The sequence below is a fragment of the Tachypleus tridentatus genome, chromosome 8, assembly GCF_004210375.1.
Source record: "Tachypleus tridentatus isolate NWPU-2018 chromosome 8, ASM421037v1, whole genome shotgun sequence".
Lineage (NCBI taxonomy): Eukaryota > Metazoa > Arthropoda > Merostomata > Xiphosura > Limulidae > Tachypleus > Tachypleus tridentatus.
In genome coordinates, this window is record NC_134832.1 from 29,081,405 (window position 1) to 29,100,601 (window position 19,197).

The window sequence follows — 19,197 nt, forward strand, 5'->3', positions numbered from 1 at the left end:
ACCTCAGTAAAGTTACACCGGTCGTCAGTAGGTATCGAGGAATGTCCAAAACCTATTACTATGTCATCACGCTTATTGATAGATGGTGCTCTTGTAGAGAGGAACATATTGTATGTTTTAGTTGTGCATTATTTGTACACTGGAAACGAAACTGTCTACTTTATGTTGTGTTAGAGTAAAAGGAGCACGTTTCTTTCTGGCCAACTTCTAGACAGCACCAGAAATGTCAATAGCTGTAGCAATCTCAACTAGTTTAAAATAATGAAGATTGGTTTATTCTGGTTTAAAGTGACACAGTGGGTAGTCTTCCGATTTATAACACTAAAATTCGAGATTCGATTACCAAAGGTGGACTCGTTAGATAGTCCAATGTAGCTTTGCTCTAAAACAAACATCGACAAAAAACAATTAGTTTGAAATAATGCAGACTGGATTAATTCTAGTTTGAAGTCCCTTGCGGTACAGTCTTCAGATATACAAAGCTACAATTTGGTGATTGAGTTCCTACAGTGAACACATCAGGTAGTCAACATTATCCACTGCAAACTCTTTTGATACTGTTTTGCAATCGAAAAGTCGGATTAACTGTCTTCGCAGCTGAAATAATAAACATTTTCAGTGACTTTTGTGTGTTACGTGGTATGTTGAATGCAGCAATGGTTTAAATTGGATGCTTGTGATACCAAAATACAAAGTTTCATACGGATTAAAAACTCATGTTACCGATATTGACAAGCTAAAATGTAAAATAAGAACTACCTATCTTTTCTATTTGTTGAGATATCGCTAACGTCCTGAACCAAACAGAGTTGCCCAGCTCACCTCTCTCTTTCATTCGAGACACAGCTTCGTGCTCGTAAGTTGATTCTTTAACTTAATAATTTTTTAGATCGAAATACAGCTTAGTTAAAGTTGATAAATTACAATGGAGTTTTATGCTATCGGTATAGCTATTTAAGAAATTTTTGTTCTTTAAATGTACATATAAAACTTGAAGTATATTATTTTTTCACATCCTCCAGGAGCGAAATTTCCTAAGACACAACAAGCTACGAGAAGCAGCGAATGAGTACAAAGTTAGCAATTAGAAGAGAATTCTTTGCTTTATTTCTTTATTTACTGTTCTGTTTTAAGAAAAATAAGTTTAACCACTAGTTTGTATATAGTAATAATCTATGTATAATAATGTATAATAATTGAAATTACTGTATTTTATAGAATACTAACTAGTCCATTAAAACGCAGCCAAGACGAGTTACTTTGTGAAGACTAAAGGTCAGTTTTATAGTGTTGGATATGGTAACATGAGTGTACGTGCGCCTCGTCATTGTAACTTTCGTTTTATTAACCAGGCACGACTGAAAGGTTAATATAACAAAAAATAATGTTTCGCGCATAGCTACTCGAGGGCCATCTGCTCTAGCTGTCCTTAATATAGTAGTGTAAAACTAGAGGGAAAGCAGCTAGTCATCACCACCCACTGCCAACTCTTAGGCTACTTTTTTACCAATGAATAGTGAGATTGACCGTCACATTACAACGCCCCCACGTTTAAAAGGGCGAGTATGTTTGGTGTGATGGGGATTCGAACCCGCGACCCTCATATTAAGACTCCAGTGCCTTAACCATCTGGCCATGTCAGGTCATATATGTTTAAATGTATAATGTTGTGAAACTTAAGCTGTTTACTGTAAATATTTAGGTTTTAAATGATATGATTCTTCGTCATTCTGGAACAAAAACTGCCAAATTTGTATTAATTTTCTTATTTTTATAACGGTCAAATCAACCGAACATTACAGAGACTTGTTAGTGAAAAAAAACAGCATATAAAATATGAAATTAAGAAACATTTAATACCAATTTCGACATTATAAGGATATCACATGTGAAATTTGAAAATTTTCTGATGCATAATAGTATTTGTAATTTTAAAATCATTAAAAGTTACCTCGCATGTTGGATAGGCATCATACAAAAAACGACATGATAAAACATTGCTTGGCGAACCTTAAAACTTGATTTTAAAATTCCGATATTTTGCATGTGAAAGTATTGTAACGTTTACTGTTAATCTGGCAACTTTCGTGAACATAGACTTACTAATTTAAAAATTATAACATGAAAACTATAACAAGGACAAAAAGGTTATGACATAGTTCTCAGGAACCGAGTTCATGTTGAGTTAACAGACCAAAAATATAGCAACTCAAATATCATTGTTCAGCTTTCGCATTACATTCTCTCTTGGCCATAGCCAGCAGGGGATATAAATAGTGATCACGTTGAACATTATGCAAATATCATATTAGCGCTCACTGGTAACAATTAAGTTTAGATCTTAAATTTTTTTCTATCATTTCATTAATTATCTATGGAATGTTTTAGCTTTCTAACACTGAAACAAAATGGTAGATTTATAGCCACAATTAAAGAAGAGAAAGGCTATTGTTGTCTATTTTTGTTTATATAGTTTGCTCCTGATGCTTAAAATATGGACGCTTAATACTTTTCTCCAGAATTAAAAATATCAAATACTTTGCTTTATCCTGGACATTTATACAACTCTAAGACAAGTCTGTAATCTTTTAATTTCCAGTATTGTTTAGTTTTGACAAGTGTGAAGTTACAGAAAAAAAATCAGTTTTTAGGACCTCCAGTCTTTGTACAGCAATAAATAAAATAAAAACTTCTCTCAATATTTGTTTTCCTTACAGCATGAATGATATGAGAAGCCTTTAATATGCACAATTTTCAAAGTTAAGATTATCGAGAAATAAAAATGTATTTTGCAGTGCTTGTACTTTCCCATTACCTGCTTCCAAAGGAAGCAACCTAAAAAATAGTAACCAACACGCAGAAACGAACGTTAGCTTGAAGCTTGGAATGCAAGCACCTATTAACCACAGCCAGCGAATCCTTACGTCATCTCTTGGAAATTGTAAGATATAAACCAATCATAGTACTATCGGCACGAGGGAGCTAGTCTCACGCGTGTGGAATTAACTGAGGTACTTTGTTTGTCGAACTTGAGCAAAGCTACTCACGAAATGAGATACTAGAGGGTGACAGCTAGTCAACAACACACACCAACACTTTTTGAGATACTCTTTACCTATAAATAGTGGGATTGATCGAAATATTTTAATTCTTACACGGCTGAAAAGGTAAAAATATTAAATGGAGAAATTCGAACCCATAATACGCAGTACTCCCTGAGACAGTTATCTATTTTTTTAGTTGTAAATAAACATTTATTATTGAAATGTGCCAAATAAGCAGTGAACGAGAAATAATATCAATAAATAGAAACGAAAAATATCCTCTTCCCTTCATTCGGCCATTCTCGTTCCCAAAGTCATCCCCCCTCTCCAATATCTCAGCAGTTAGTCTTATAATTTATAACGCTAAATATCGTGTTTCAATACTTCCAGTCTGCTTATTACAGATAGCCCATTGCGTAGCTTTATGCATCACTACAAACAAACAAACATATCCAGAGTTCATTTTTCATAGCTCAGCTAAGAAAGTAGCAGTAAGTCTACTGGATTTACAACGCCAGGAATCAGGGGTTTGATTCCACTCGGTGGACTCAGCAGATAGCCCGATGCGGCTTTGCTATAAGAAAGCACACATACATACAGCTCAGAAAGAAAATGTCATCTGATGTCACTCCTGCTTCTGGCTCTGTCTCACACATTGTCATCTTTATAGGTAACCCATTTAAACCACATTTAATCTATTTAATATATCTAATATTAACAATATATTACTTTCTTGCATGAGTCGCTTCCATTTAAAGATCTAGTTATACAGCGCTGGTTTTTGGTTTGGTTTTTTGAATTTCGCGCAAAGCTACTCGAGGGCTATCTGCGCTAGCCGTCCCTAATTTAGCAGTGTAAGACTAGAGGGAAGGCAACTAGTCATCACCACCCACCGCCAACTCTTGGGCTACTCTTTTACCAACGAATAGTGGGATTGACCGTAACTTTATAACGCCCCCACGGCTGAAAGGGCGAGCATGTTTGGCGCGACGGGGATGAGAAGCCGCGACCCTCAGATTACGAATCGCACGCCTTAACACGCTTGGCCATGCCGGGCCCAACACTGGTGACAAAGTATCTTGGGTCGATGTAACACACTTATGTTACAAAACTATGTCTACAATTTTGCTTTTATTCAATAATAGCTGATGAAAACAACAAAATAAAGCAAATTAGCATTACGCACATTTTATTCTATGGATTAGTTTCAAGTCTTAAGTTTTATGGTAATGTTATTTGACATCATAAACTAAACCTTCCTAGTACATAAGTTCTCAAATAAATAGCTTATACGACTTTTTCCTCCAAAATGCAAATTTTTATTACTCAGTATTTCGTTTTCCTCGTCCCGTATCCAGGAAGTTCTAGTAGAATTGTTTCTTACTTAGTTCCAAACAGATCTTATTATCGATCAGAATTCAGCTGAGGTTTGTTAATGTTTGGTGAGGGCTTCCTTGTGAATCCAGAGACTTCATGCAAATGAGGGCGTTGTTTCTGATAGGTTTCGAGCGTTTTTTCGTAGCTTCAGAGCATATTGTTGCCGTAAACACTCTACTGAGAGAATTTTTCGCTTGGAGATCACTGGAATCTCATTTCTCCCAAAGGTTTTTTTATCTTCTTATAATAATCTCGCTGTACAAACAGCCTTCTTTAGCAGAGATTGTAAAAGATATTTCAGTCACAAGCCTTTCCATGGCGGCATGGTATATGTAATAGTTAGGAATTTTCCTTGAACGAAATACTTCGGTAAACATGTAGATCACAGCGTCACGGTCGTGTTTCCAAGAATTAGCCTTAACTATGATACCTCTAGTTCCTACAAATTTAACTATTTCATTTAGAACCACTTTAAACCTTCATATCGCAGGAGAGTGTTGTTTTCTTTCTTTTGTCATTAAGAACTTGTAAATAACAGGAAAGCATAACATGTCGACCACACTATATATGTCATATTCATATCCGACAAGGCTCTTTGTTTCAGGACTCTTTAGACCACCTCGGATGCGACAGATGTAGTCATGGCTGAAATTACTTGTATAATATTTGCAACTCATTGAGAACAACTTTTAAACTGTGTGAAGGAGATTAAGTTGATGAAATGTAATTTTTTATTTACTTCTCTCATTGGTTTTACTTATATAATAACACATCTGAACTTGGGCAGGGATATTTTTATCTATTTATTTTAACACTGCTTATTAACTACCTGGCTTAGCCGTTTATCATGCAAAAAACGTACGAGTCCTGGATATGACCGTAGAGAGCTCAGATCCGAGCGTAAACTTCTCTTGTCGCTCCTGAGGGGTATAAGTGGACACAATCTCAGGCTGTTAACAAAATAATTGTCTAGATTGTCATTTTCTTGATTTAACCTATCCCTCATTCAGAAACAATCACAGCGTCAACGATGAAAGGCTACATTAATAATTGCTTTCACTCAGTAATTCGTAGTACACAAAAAAATAAGAAAAAAAGATTGTATAGCATGTAAACCATGAAATCTTTAACGTAACACCAGACCTCTTCGTCTATTTGTTACTGTTAACTGTGTCATTTCTAACGCTACTGTATTTAGTTCCTAGTTAATATTTTTAGTTACTTAGTTGTAAAGGTACGATCAATCCCATTATTCGTTGGCAAAAAAATATCCCGAAAGTTGGAGGTAGGCGGAGATGACTATCTGCTTAATTTTTGGTTTTGTTTAAAAAAAATTACGGTTAAGTTTTTTAGATTTATGTATTTGAAGTTAAACATTTTCTTGTTTCTATTTTTAATTCATTTTTATCATCAATTAAATACAGGATAGCTTTGATATAACTCATTCATTAGTTGTATATTTAAAATCTTTTGTGATATTTTTATTTCACTATTTTTTATCTTTCCTTTTGTAAGTAACTTGTCTAATAAATCAACGGGCCCGGCATAGCCAGGTGGATTAAGGCGTTCAACTCGTAATCTGAGGGTCGCGGGTTCGAATCTCCGTCGCAGATAACATGCTCCCCATTTCAGCCGTGGGAGCGTTAAAATGTGACGGTCAATCCCATTATGTTTGGTAAAAGAGTAGCCCAAGAGTTGGCGGTGGGTGGTGATGACTAGCTGCTTTCACTCTAGTCTTACACTTCTAAATTAAGGACGGCTAGCGCAGATAGCTCTACGCGAAATTCAAACAGTATTTGCGACTGAGTTTTTACTTTATTTCTTGAAGTGTGGTGTAATTTTGGGGTGCTTATTATTTTTGCTGTGTATAGCGTCTTTCAGTGTTGTTTCATTTACAATATTTACTGTATTCGAGTTACAGAAGCTTATCTTGTAACTTAATACTGCTAACCCAATTTTTATTTGCTCCTTTCCCAACTGTGCATATCTTTGGTAATCTGTATGGCATGCCGAGCACAAACAACTTCTCTGACCACTCATGGGAAATGCTTGATGTAGCCTCTGGGGTAATGCTTATTGCTCAGTGTATGACGTAAGACGTGGGCCATATCTTCTGAAAAATAATAACAATTCTGTACTTGAATTAGTGATTATAGAAAATGTAACTCGAGAAACACAATTATAAGCATTTTTCTAATCTAAGTAATGTCCATTCTACCTTATATTTATATTAAATTTGAGTTAATTTGCCTTCTAAGGCGTGCTTCAATTTTACTCGGTAAAGGAAGAAAAAAAGAAAGTCACTATGGTGTCGGCCAGTATTAACGTGCCTGGATTATGAATTAGAGGGTTTAGCGTCTTCATCATTTTGATACATTAAAATGCTTTGCTCTTTGGGGCCATGTGTATAATTTGAAATTTATTTCGTAGAAGTAAACTCCTCAAACCATGTATCATGTATGTAAATAATATGCCACTCAAAGACCCAAACCATTGATACACGTCACAGTTCGCTGATGATGTAGCAATTTGGAAAAGTGCTCCTACACCAGAAATAGCAGCTACTAACTTACAACCACAACTAAATAGATTATGTGAATATCGTGAAAAATATATAATTAAAATAAATACAGCGAAGACACAATTAGTAATATTTTCAAAATCAACGAAACATCAAAAAGTTCAACCGCAGATCTGCATGAACGGAAAGCTTCTCCAAACTGCTACATTTGCAAAATTTTAGGGTTAACGTATGATTCAAAACTTACATGGATAAATCATGTAAATAACATAAAAACAAACATTTTGCGAAGAATAAACTATGCTAGAAGTCTAACTGATAAAAACTACGGAACAACGTCAGAAAACATCATTAAAATATACAAGTCATACATTAGACCTGCAATAGATTATGCAGCTCCTGCATGGATCAATGTAAGTATAAAACAAATTCAAACCAAACTCCAAACATTACAGAATACACTAATTACATCATCATACAGAATACCTAAAACCACTTCGTCAAAGTTCATGCATAATTACTCAAATACACAAACAATACCAGATAGACTCCTGCAGAGTACAATAAAATATTTTGATAAAAATTGGCGAAAAATGAGTTGTTATGCGAACTAGACAGGTATTGTATATACGATGAAGAGAGACCTAAACACCTCTCCCCATTAAATTTGTACATCAGATCACTAAGATAAAATTATTTAAAATAATAATAATAATAGTAATAATTAAATAGAACTAAAATGAAACAGGCCACCTACGTTCTAGACTTATTAATAATAATAATAATAAAATAAAAAAATGAAAGAACAATATAAATGGACATTGCCCTGAAAATGACCAGACTAAAGTTATCATATTATTCCAGCCATTCAGTATTTACTCGTAATATATTAATCAGGCCACTCCAACAAAGTTATGGAAGGAGGAAGAGGTCTAGTGTACCTGACCCTCGTGGGTATACAAATATATATACCCAAACACCAGAAAGAGAGAGAGAGATCCTCAAACCAAGTACCATTTGAACCAAGAACCTACTTGTTGGATACGCGATATAATTACAAAATCTTCTCGTGTTTTCATACCACGCCTTCATTCGTCACTTCAGTACATTAGAAAAGTGGTAGAACATCTCAAGCAATTTCCAACAGTATGCAAGTTTCTACCTTGATGTCAGTACGTTCTGAAAGTAGGTTTCAAATGAAAAATAATAATTAACAGATAGTGAGTTTAACAGCTGCTTCTATTATCCAAAATCCATCCAGGAAAATTGAAAACTGGGTGTCGAACTGACGTTATTTTAGGTTCCTAGTTACAGCAGACAAGAAAGAAAAATATAATTTGGCTTTCACTATCTTTTCGTTTTGTCCGCACTAAAACAAAATAAAACAAGTAGGTTGTAAAAATACGTCACTCTTAGATATTTGTGTCCTTTTTGTTTAGTTTTACTCAGCTCTGAAGTTATCAAAGGTAATAAAACTCTAATATCAATGTTATTACGTATACTACCATGCGACAAACAAAAAAACTAACATATAATTTGATAACGCATTGACCCTGCCTGTGTGTATCGTTATTCATCTGTAGTTTATTAACATCAAATCCAGCAAAATTCATTTGTATCTTTTAGTATAGTGTTTGTTTAAGATATTTTCCACTAATCATTCAAACCTATTTCAATAATTACATACTTTTTTTGCTGTTACTAATCTTAATTATTTTCGTTTAGTTATTGCTCTTTCGTAGCCAGTAGTAACAACGTACTTTACTTCTTCAAAAAATGTATTTAGCTAGTTGTTATCAAACTGTGACGTATTACACACAATAAGTACTTACTTTTTTTAATTAAACACAAAGCTACACAATGGGCTATCTGTGCTCTGCCCACCACAGGTATCGGAACCCGGATGATAGTATTGTAACTCCGCAGACATACCGCTGGACCACTGGGTGGTATCTTAACTACTGTGTGATGTGTTATAAAAAATGATAATTTTACTGTTAACTACTGACAAAGTATAGCTTGATGTGTAATAGAAAATGGTGATTCTACTGTTAACTACTGCCAAAATATAGCTTGATGTGTAATAGAAAATGGTGATTCTACTGTTAACTACTGCCAAAATATATGATGTGTAATAGAAAATGACAGTTTTACTGTTGACTACTGAAAAATATTACTGAATGTATTATAAAGGATGGTTATCTTCCTGTTAAATATTGACAAAATATTTTTAGTTTTTTACACAATATATTACATGATGTGTCACAGAAATAGCCATATTTTGCTATTAACTATTGACAAAAGGTTTCGTAATAACTTTTTAAATTATTGTTCATGATGCTATCTGATGAGCACACGGCTGCTATTTCTATAGGTATTTACTTTAACACTGAGTTGTGTGTGATACAGTCAACCATTGACTTTTCACTCGTAATCTAATATTCAAATAACAACAACAAAAGAACATATTTTAAAATATCCCTTTACATTACAATTCACCATGATCAAATTAATGCTTTTGTTATTTATTGTGTATTAAAAATAACCATTTTCATTCTTAGTTTGCTAATTTTTAATCATGGAAAAAAAAAACTGTATTCGTTTTCCTTCCATCACAGTAAATCTGCCGGTTTCTAATTGTGTAAGTTCGCAGATATGTCGCTGGAGGACCCAATTGTACACCTTTATCTTATGTCTTGACTTGTAATCTGAGGGTTGCGGGTTCAAATTCCCGTCATACCAACATGCTCTATCTTTCAGTCGTGGGGGCGTTATAAGGTGACGGTCAATCCCACTATTCATTGGTAAAAGAGTATCACAAGAGTTAACGGTGGGTGATGATGACTAGTTGCCCTCCATCTTGTCTCACACTACAAAATTAGGGACGGCTAGCGAAGATAATCCTCGTGTGGCTTTGCACAAAATTAGAAACAAACCAAATCATCTTGTGTCTAATGTTCCGTTAGTATCAGGGAAACTAATTGGTATTTCGTTTAGTTTGTGGTACACGCACATTACATTGAACAAACAAAAGTCGATTTACTTTAGGCATAATATTCATGTTTGTTTACAAGTGAAATTTGTTCCATTTGTTTTGTACTTTTGTTGTGTTTTTAACTGACGTATTCATGCTTAACAATCGAGATTTTGTATAATGTGTTGTTTATTTTTATTTGTTTAGAGCAAAGCCACACTGAGCTATCTGCTGTATCCATCGCTTGGAATGGAACTCCAAATTTTAGCATTGTAAGTCCGCAAACTTACTGTCCGTAAAATTGTCCCTCTTTATATAGCCCCAACATGTTCTATCTAATCTATTTCCTCCACATAAGCCGCTTCTAAGCTGATTTAATGAAAATTTTAGACAAAGAATGTTTTCCATTTAAGGCACAGTGAACGTTTGCTAATCTTCGCGCTCGGCCACCTGCTGTTGTTGTGTTATTTGATATTAACAAAAGCACCTGTCAATAGGAATAATTGCTCTATGCTTGCAAGCGATTTCACTGCAGGAAGCCTGGATGATATTTAAAAAAATATTGGTTTCATTCTTTTCTGATGTAAATTATAACTGATTGGAGTTAGTTTGTTGTGAAGGTTTCAACATCACGGTGGTAACTGCCATTGAGGACCTATAGAAATTCTTTAATGAACAACACATAATCTTTGTATTTGATTCTGTAAATTCATCGATTTTAAGGTCTACCTAAACACATAAGAATAAATTCTACGTCAAAGTTTCCTTCCTTTAACAGGTCTGTAAATGTATAATATTTTATAAGAAAAACATTCATCAGAAACTGTTACTTTTTATATAGAATTTTTGGTGTATATAAAGTAAGCCGATAAATTTTCCAATACCTACCCGATGCAGTCCCTTACTCTCTCAACCTCGCAGAGTAAAGTAAATAGCAATACTAAAACTGATAGTTAAAGGAACTTAATAATACGATAACTAATCCTGTATATACTTCTTTGTTATTCCGTTATTTTAGAATAATACGCTATAAAATAATATTTTAAAATATTGTTACAAGAGGAAATATTTTTCTTTTTTGTTACTTTCGTTTGATCACGTGACTAAGTCTGCTAACCATGTTGTTACCACAACAGCATTATTCTTGGGCACTAGTCTTTTTCCCGCTTATAATTTCTAGTCCCAAAACAAAGTGTTCTGGTGATACGCTCCGCAGATGTAAAATAAATGTAGTTTTTTAATGAGATGATGTCTTGTGAATGGCTATTTTAAAAGAATAAAATGCCTCTATTACACTTCAAATTACGCTTCTGTTTGTTTGTTTTTAGTTCATCGCTCCTTCAATAAATAACATCGATACTAGCATGATACATACATACATACTATTTCTGGACAGATTCTCATATACCTCAGTTTCTATACGATTCTGCAAGTATGCACGTCTGTTAGAAATTTAAAAAACAACAAAAACAATATGATTTCATAGCTCATTACATATCATCCTTAAGAGAAAAGAATAACGGATAAAACATTATTTTAAAATTAATTTATCTTCGGAATTATCGGCATTAAGGCTAACTTACCATATTTCACTTAATAACTATTGCCTGCTTGATAAATGAATACTAACAAAAATGATTTATATATTAACTTTAGAATAAAGACAGAAACAAAACATCGGAGAAGGAGCTGACTGTTGGTGTTTGCACTATGTCTAATAAATCCCGTAAAGAAACTCCTACTGGGAGTAAGTATGACGTCAGTCACTTGAAGAGAGACGATATGTGCAATGGCACTGACACCAAAGGAGCTGAGAGTATGTCTCATGATAAACAAAGGAACATAAACATCAAGCCTTTGGTCTTGGAAAGGTAAAACTAATAATTATTAACTCAAGTGTATTTAATTTTTCTTCAACCGTTTCATGATATGTCTTTCCTCTAGATTCCAATATATACATAGAGAGAAACATAGCTGGTGCTAATATCGAAATTACATTTATTTTTCTGTTTATCCTTCTTGTCGGTTAACGGGTTGATAGATAGTTCCAGGATCTATTCTGACTACAACTAGACATTGAGCACTGCATTTTACGTTTATGACTGTCATTAGAAAAAGAGAAACAAATAAGCAAGACCACATGATAAAAATCTGATTAAAAATTGGCATACCTACGGTATTATAAGCATGAATAAATATTTAAAAGTAAATAAAAAACATAAAGTGTTGTTAATGCTGTATGTATTTTATATTTATCAATGCTTATGGTACTGTAGATCGTTATAATTTTAATCAATCAAAGTCATTGTGACACTAGACACAAAGACATAATTCAGTTTCATCCATCATTAAGTCATCACTATATTTTCAATGTCTACTTTGTTAGAGACGTGATTTGGTGATCCGTATGTGTGTGTGTTTTCTTTATTTGCTTAACTCTATCAAATATGCAAATTCAAATTTTATGGTATTAGTGTGCAACGCCTGAACTGGATGCGTTACTTCTTAGCAGATGTCAATTGATTATATAAATGCAGTATTTTTTATTGTTACAGAGTTTAACGCTTAAACTGAACTCATTAGACTTTAATCATGAACCATGGAGGTGGTTCGTAATAGGGATCACTCACCTGTCCTTCATTATTATTTAATATTGCTCCGCCAGCCCACAGAAATAATAACTGTGTATATTGCAATAAAACCTGAGCGGTATTACTAAAATCATCTATGCGCATTGTGTATGGTAGTTTTTAAGTTTATTTTAATACACAGCAAATAACTGCGGCTATATAACATTGACACCTAATCGTTTTAATGCAGTGTGTGATTTATATGGAACCTCATAATCTGCTACATACATTTATATATAGCTGCGTTCAGGCCGTGGTTGTAATTTAATGCTTACATGTCAGGCATGACACGTATACCATAATGATTATTAACTTATTGTTGAAACTGTATTGATGTTGCATATAATTAATTTATATATAGTGTTTATTCCATTTCTGACATGACGCTGTTGATAGGATTACAGTTTTTTTTACCATTACATAATCGATTTAAGCCATGCTACGCAAACCTCTAAAACTTTATATAAACGTCTAAAATGCTATACAAAAGTCTAGACCGTCTCCCGTAGTAGAAAAGTTTTAGTCTAGTTTAAAAGATAAGCGCCAAGCTCAGTTTCGAGCGTCGGATCGGCAATTACGCTCAAATTGTAGCCGACACTGTGTAATTGCGATATTTAGAGATACTGCAGAGCAAGTAGTCATTATAAGTATTACAGGTTTTAGGCATGGAGTCAAAAGAGAGAGTTTTGGCTTGAGAAAACAATGTCTCCACTAAGTATCAAACGTTAAACTTGTTTGTTTACTATTTGACATTGCATTTTCACTTGAAGTTACCTATTTCGTTTCTGTAAATTTTGAAGGTACCTGTTCCCTGTTGTAAATCAAAACGTTTCAGTAAGTTTATACGTGTGGTTTGGTTGATTGATTGTTTGGGATTAAACACAAAGCTTCACAATGGGCTATCTATGCTCTGCTGACCACGGGTATTGAAATTCAGTTTCTAATGGTGTGAATCCGCAGAGATATCGCTTTGCCACGGAGGGAGTGTGTTTCGTTTGGTTACCTAAATTCAGTTTTTTTAGTGTTACAGTGTGTAACACCTAAATCTTATTTATTACTTATTAATATATATATAGCTTTGGATATATAAATTTGATCTTTAAAGTGTTACTGTGTGTAACTCCTAAAATGGATTTGTTACTTAATAATAGATTTTATTAAGTAGCTTTATTTTCCCACACCATAAACAAATTTTTATCAATCTGCTTTCAGTGCAGTGCCATACTAAAACTCGAGCTTTATTGTTACAACGTTTTGGTAATTTCTTGCATATTACATATTAATTATCATTTTTCAATTTTTATCAGATTATTTAACAGACGTCCAAAAACAGAAAATAAATTGAAAATGGAGAGTGCGGTTGACAGAGAGTCAGTAAATAAAGATAACATTAAATCGGCCAACATTGGAAAAAAATTCCAAAACAAAAACCTGGAACATAATGATCAAAGTATCAGAAATGGAAGTGGAATCGAGGTAACTATATCTGCTCCTGATGAAAACGTTTTGCCAGAAAATTCGGCCGAAGTTAGATTAAGAGCATTTCACTATTGGAAATGGATAATCCTGGGAATTCTCATTGTGTTCTTGGCTATAATTATTGTTGTTATTCGAGTTTTATTTACAAGTTCCAAACCTCAACCTTTTCAGAAGACAGCTAACCCATTAACTATAACAGAATGTGGACAAATTCAGGGTCTTTTTCAAGATGGAGTCTATATTTTCCGAGGCATCCCTTACGCCCTTCCTCCTATTGGTGAGCATCGATGGAAGCCACCTCAGCCAATAGCTGCCATTGAAAACTGTTGGAATGGCATTTATATGGCCCACAATATGAGTAAGTCTTGTTACCAAAAATGGTCTTCAGTTTCTCATCAAAATTTCAGTGAAGACTGTTTGTATCTGAATGTGTACACTCCTAGCTTGTCTCACCATCAGCTTCGCCCCGTTATAGTTTACATTCCAGGCTATTCACTAGAAGGTTCTTACGAAGATTTGGAGTGGCAACCCAATCCCATATTAACCAAAGAAAAAGATGTCTTACTTGTTACTTTTAATTACCGATTGAGTGTGTTTGGCTTCATGGCTCTAAAGGTGCTATCAGACACTGTTCGGCCTCCAACATCTGGAAACTACGGATTTTATGATCAAATCGCGGCTCTCAAGTGGGTGAAGAGAAATATCATCCATTTTGGTGGAGATGCAAAGAGAGTGAGAATCTAATTAAACTTTGTCTTCTCATAAGAAATAATAAACAAACATAAACTGAGCATTGATGTTCGCTTTGTTAAAAAGATTTTTGAAACTGTGAAAAAGTTTTATTTTTACTATTTTAAATATAATTATATAGTACAAAAATTACAAGGTTGACAATGTTATACTAAAACGATTTTAAATGTACAAATCAGCGAATCATGTGACGGTCATGCCCCAATTTAAAGCTCGGTAGAACTACATTTGTTTACCGTTAGGTGATGCCCCATAAATGATAGCTTTTGAGAAGGGTACATAAATATCCTTTCTAATACAAGATATTCATCCACTCAGTTTATAAAGACGTGTTTAGAACGATGACTTAAAATTTTCAACACAAAGATACGCATTATATTTAATGATATCGAAAACAAAAAAATTGTGGATCAGTTAGGAGAACAAGAATTATCCAAAAAAGGACATGCATGAAGTTGTATCACAGTCGTGGTAAGCAAAGTGCTTCGTTTTATAACAGGTAAAAATACATTAAATCAAGTTACAAAAACTGTCCACGTGTGCTAGGTAACACTGCATAAGATATCCTAAAAGGGTTTTTGCTTGAAAATGCGACACAAATAGCTTTCACGACATATAGGTTCAAGCGTCCCATACTTCAAACAGCTGGATAAGGAAATGGGTCTTTTCACTACTTCATATGATGAGGAGTCAGTCCTGTAGCTAAACGCAATGTTTAGTCACTTCCAAGTGACTGGACTGTTGAAAAGGGTGTTGGAAACCATCATTGTGCATTTATTGAAAGCTGTAGAGAGGAGGCGTGTACTCTGAATAATACATCCTTATGAAGGAACCTTTTTGCATTTAAACCTACACTGCAGGACTACTGTCAAAATGCATGATCGTCACATACGTCTGGGCTTCAAAATCGTTTTAATATAATGTGCTGGACTATTCACACTATATTAGCAACAGTCGTTTTAGTTCTTACTTATGAAAATATCTATATAAATTCATAATTAACTAAATTAAAGTTTAGTTGAATAGTAACATAAGATTCTTGAAGTATCACCATGCGAGTTTATGTTATTAGGAGTTTGTAACAAATGAATTTGTTTTTCTTAATGTTATATGTTCGATATTTAAAAAAGGAAAATACTAAGAATTTAAAAATACAACTATTTTCATACCTTAATTAACCGTTTCAGTTTCTGTTATCACTTTGAAGGTATAAAACTTGATGTTAGTTTCATATAATTGTTTGTTTGTTTGTTTTTCGAATTTCGCACAAAGCTATACGACGGCTATTTGCGTTAGCCGTCCCTAATTTAGCAGTTTAAGACTAGAGGGAAGGCAGTTAGTCATCACTACCCACAGCCAACTCTTGGGCTACTCTTTTACCAACGAAAAGTGGGATTTATCGTAAAATTATAACGCCCCCACGGCTGAAAGAGCCATATAATTGTTAAATATCTGTTTCTTTTGTAACTCCTGACTATTATATTCAGTAACATTCATCAAAATTAATTACGTTGAGAGCAGGAATTAACATTCTTAACTTTAACTTACCTCAATAGACGTCCGTAATATTGAAATTATTGGTTCCAAGGGAAAGCAGCCATTAAAGTTTTGTCCGGTTGTTTAACCATGGCCCCCCGCTAGTACAGCGGTATGTCTCCGGATTTACAACGCTAAAATCGGGGGTTCGATTACCCTGGGTGGGCTGAGCAAATAGCCCGATGTGGCTTTGCTATAAGAAATACACACAAACATACTGTTTAACCATAGACGGCATGAGAATTATTTGTTTGATTAAATTTGTAGAAGTTGGCGAGTGAAAATGTTATCTTACAAGTTGCATATATTGGAGTTTGTCAAAGAAGGGGGATTGATTAGAAAAAATAGACTACTATTCAGTGAGCTTGCAAGTAAGCGACAAATTAAGATGAAATTTTCGTGAAGGGTGAGTCGTTAATGAGGAAGATATATTTGGGGTCTTAACGTTACAAGTCTTTTGTTAAGTATTTATATCGTTCTACTGCTTCTTGAAGAACATTAAAGAGTGGACTTCCTAAATGCTATTAGTACCGTGTTTTACATCTTTTATAGGTAACAGTATTAGCTCATGGGTCTGGAGCTACGGGGGCTGTCTATCTCCTGAGCTCCTTGAAAAGTCAGAATCTATTTAGCCAGATGTGGATCACGGGGCCGGCTGCTCAGTTTCCTAACAAAACACTCCAACAAGTTCAGTTAGAAAATTTGCATCTTCTCAGGTGACCTCTATTTATTTTGACTATTTTATACTTAAATAGTTCGGTTTCAATTTGCTACTAATTTACTATTACGATATAAATTAAGAAGTCGATTTATCTATCTTGTCTCTGATGAAGAATAAATATTGTTTTTGAGAAGCTAACATACATACGATGGCTAAACATATTATATGAAACTGTTGGTTTGATCAAGCAGCTGCAAAACAAAACTACACATAGCGCTACGTTTACTGTGGGTATTGAAATTCACTTTCTTGCGTTATTAGTCCGCAGACATCACAGCGGAATAAACCGGGTTTCGATGCTCGTGGTAAGTAGAGCACAGATAGCCCATTGTGTGGCTTTGTGCTTAATTCTAAACAAACAAACAAATCTTAAAGCCTTATCTGAATGTAATCCCGAAAAAAAAAAAAAGGGGGAAACAGTAGAAATTTATGTTCATAATTTATGAAGTTTTTTGAAGACAGACATAAAACATTCATTGGTTCAAACAAGAAACACACTCTTTATTGGTAAGTCTTCTGAAGACAAACATAAAACATTCATTCAAACAAGAAACATACTCTTTATTTGTAAGTCTTCTGAAGACAAACATAAAATATTAATTGCTTCAAACAAGAAACACACTCTTTATTGGTAAGTCTTCTGAAGACAAACATAAAACATTCATTGCTTCAAACAAGAAACACACTCTTTATTTGTAAGTCTTCTGAAGACAAACATAAAAAATTCATTGCTTCAAACAAGAAACACACTCTTTATTGGTAAGTCTTCTGAAGACAGACATAAAACATTCATTGCTTCAAACAAGAAACACACTCTTTATTGGTAAGTCTTCTGAAGACAAACATAAAACATTCATTGCTTCAAACAAGAAACACACTCTTTATTGGTAAGTCTTCTGAAGACAGACATAAAACATTCATTGCTTTAAACAAGAAACATACTCTTTATCGGTAAGAATAAGTTTTTGTTAAAAAATGTATTTTTTCTTAGATTGTCTAAAAACCATTACACAAAATATAACTGGGAGCTTCTACACTGTTCGTGTAGACATGTGCAAGATGTTATGACAGAACAACATATTTTAAGTTGAAACATCTATAATACTCGTGTTATTGTTAACTTATAATGACCACATGAGCATATGAAAAACCGAACTTTCGTTTTTTACTTTATCTTTTACCAAATTGTTTTTCCGTAAGAAATATCAAGCGACTTGTAATTTTAAGATAACACATTTTCTTTGCAGGAACTTGAACTGTGACACAAGGAAGTGTCTACTTAACAAAACACCAGAAGAATTACTGAACGCACTGCCAGATTCCTGGTCTGCTGGTCATCTCACTGACCTGCCGTCCACGATGGATCATTCTTTTAGTCCAATAGCTGTCATCGATGGTAGAGCATGAGTAAAAATGTTTCACTGTAGCAAAATATTTTAAGCCGTAAATCTCTATATCGTTTTGTACAGGTCTTTGTTTGTGCCAAAAGTTTGCTCACAGCTACACAAGGGCTATCTGCGCAAGCTGTCACTAATCTGATCTAATATACTAGAGGGAAGGCAGATGATCAACAACAACAACCATTACCACCATCAACTGTCATTAAGCTGTTCGTATAAGATCGAGTAGTGATAGTTGACTGTCATTCTTATAAGACACCAATTGATCCAAGATGTGGAGCGCGTTTTTGTAGAAACATATTACAAACAGTGAATTATTAGACTTACATTTCGAGCATTTTAACTACTAGGCCACACCTGGTTGACGATGACAAGTAAAAGACAAAAGAATAGTTAATATAATATCTGAAGTGTCAAGTTTTTAGTGCAACTTTAAAATCAAATAAATATTTTACCCTAAAAGTTAGCCTAGTTTAGTTACTGGCGTCTTCGGAACTGCGTTTTATTTATAAATTCATAACTAATCATCCTATTGCCCAGTTTTTCTGATTTAAAGTTATTTTACTAAAGACGATTATGCAAGTATTAGCAACTAATCACTGTTAATATCTTTCAGTTTGTGTCTGGTAATGAAAACCATTTTACACAAGGAATCGGCTTATTAAGTAAAATAATTTTCATAAAACTTCATTCATTTCTGGGCTATTTTACTTGTGGCTATAGGGGCCGCTAATCAAGGAGCGTTTAAGAGGTCCAAACTATTAA

General features: G+C 34.0%; 1 protein-coding gene across 1 annotated transcript in view; it reads left to right on the forward strand.

Annotated features, from left to right (window-relative positions):
- The window catches only part of LOC143222060 (neurotactin-like), a 41,838-nt gene that overhangs the window by 15,112 nt on the left and 7,529 nt on the right, over positions 1-19,197 (forward strand). The window contains exons 2-5 of the mRNA XM_076447915.1: positions 11,573-11,787; positions 13,854-14,757; positions 16,864-17,027; positions 18,280-18,428. Coding sequence (XP_076304030.1) covers positions 11,627-11,787; positions 13,854-14,757; positions 16,864-17,027; positions 18,280-18,428 — 1,378 coding nt within the window. The 5' untranslated portion in view covers positions 11,573-11,626. The remainder of the gene's footprint in view (positions 1-11,572; positions 11,788-13,853; positions 14,758-16,863; positions 17,028-18,279; positions 18,429-19,197) is intronic.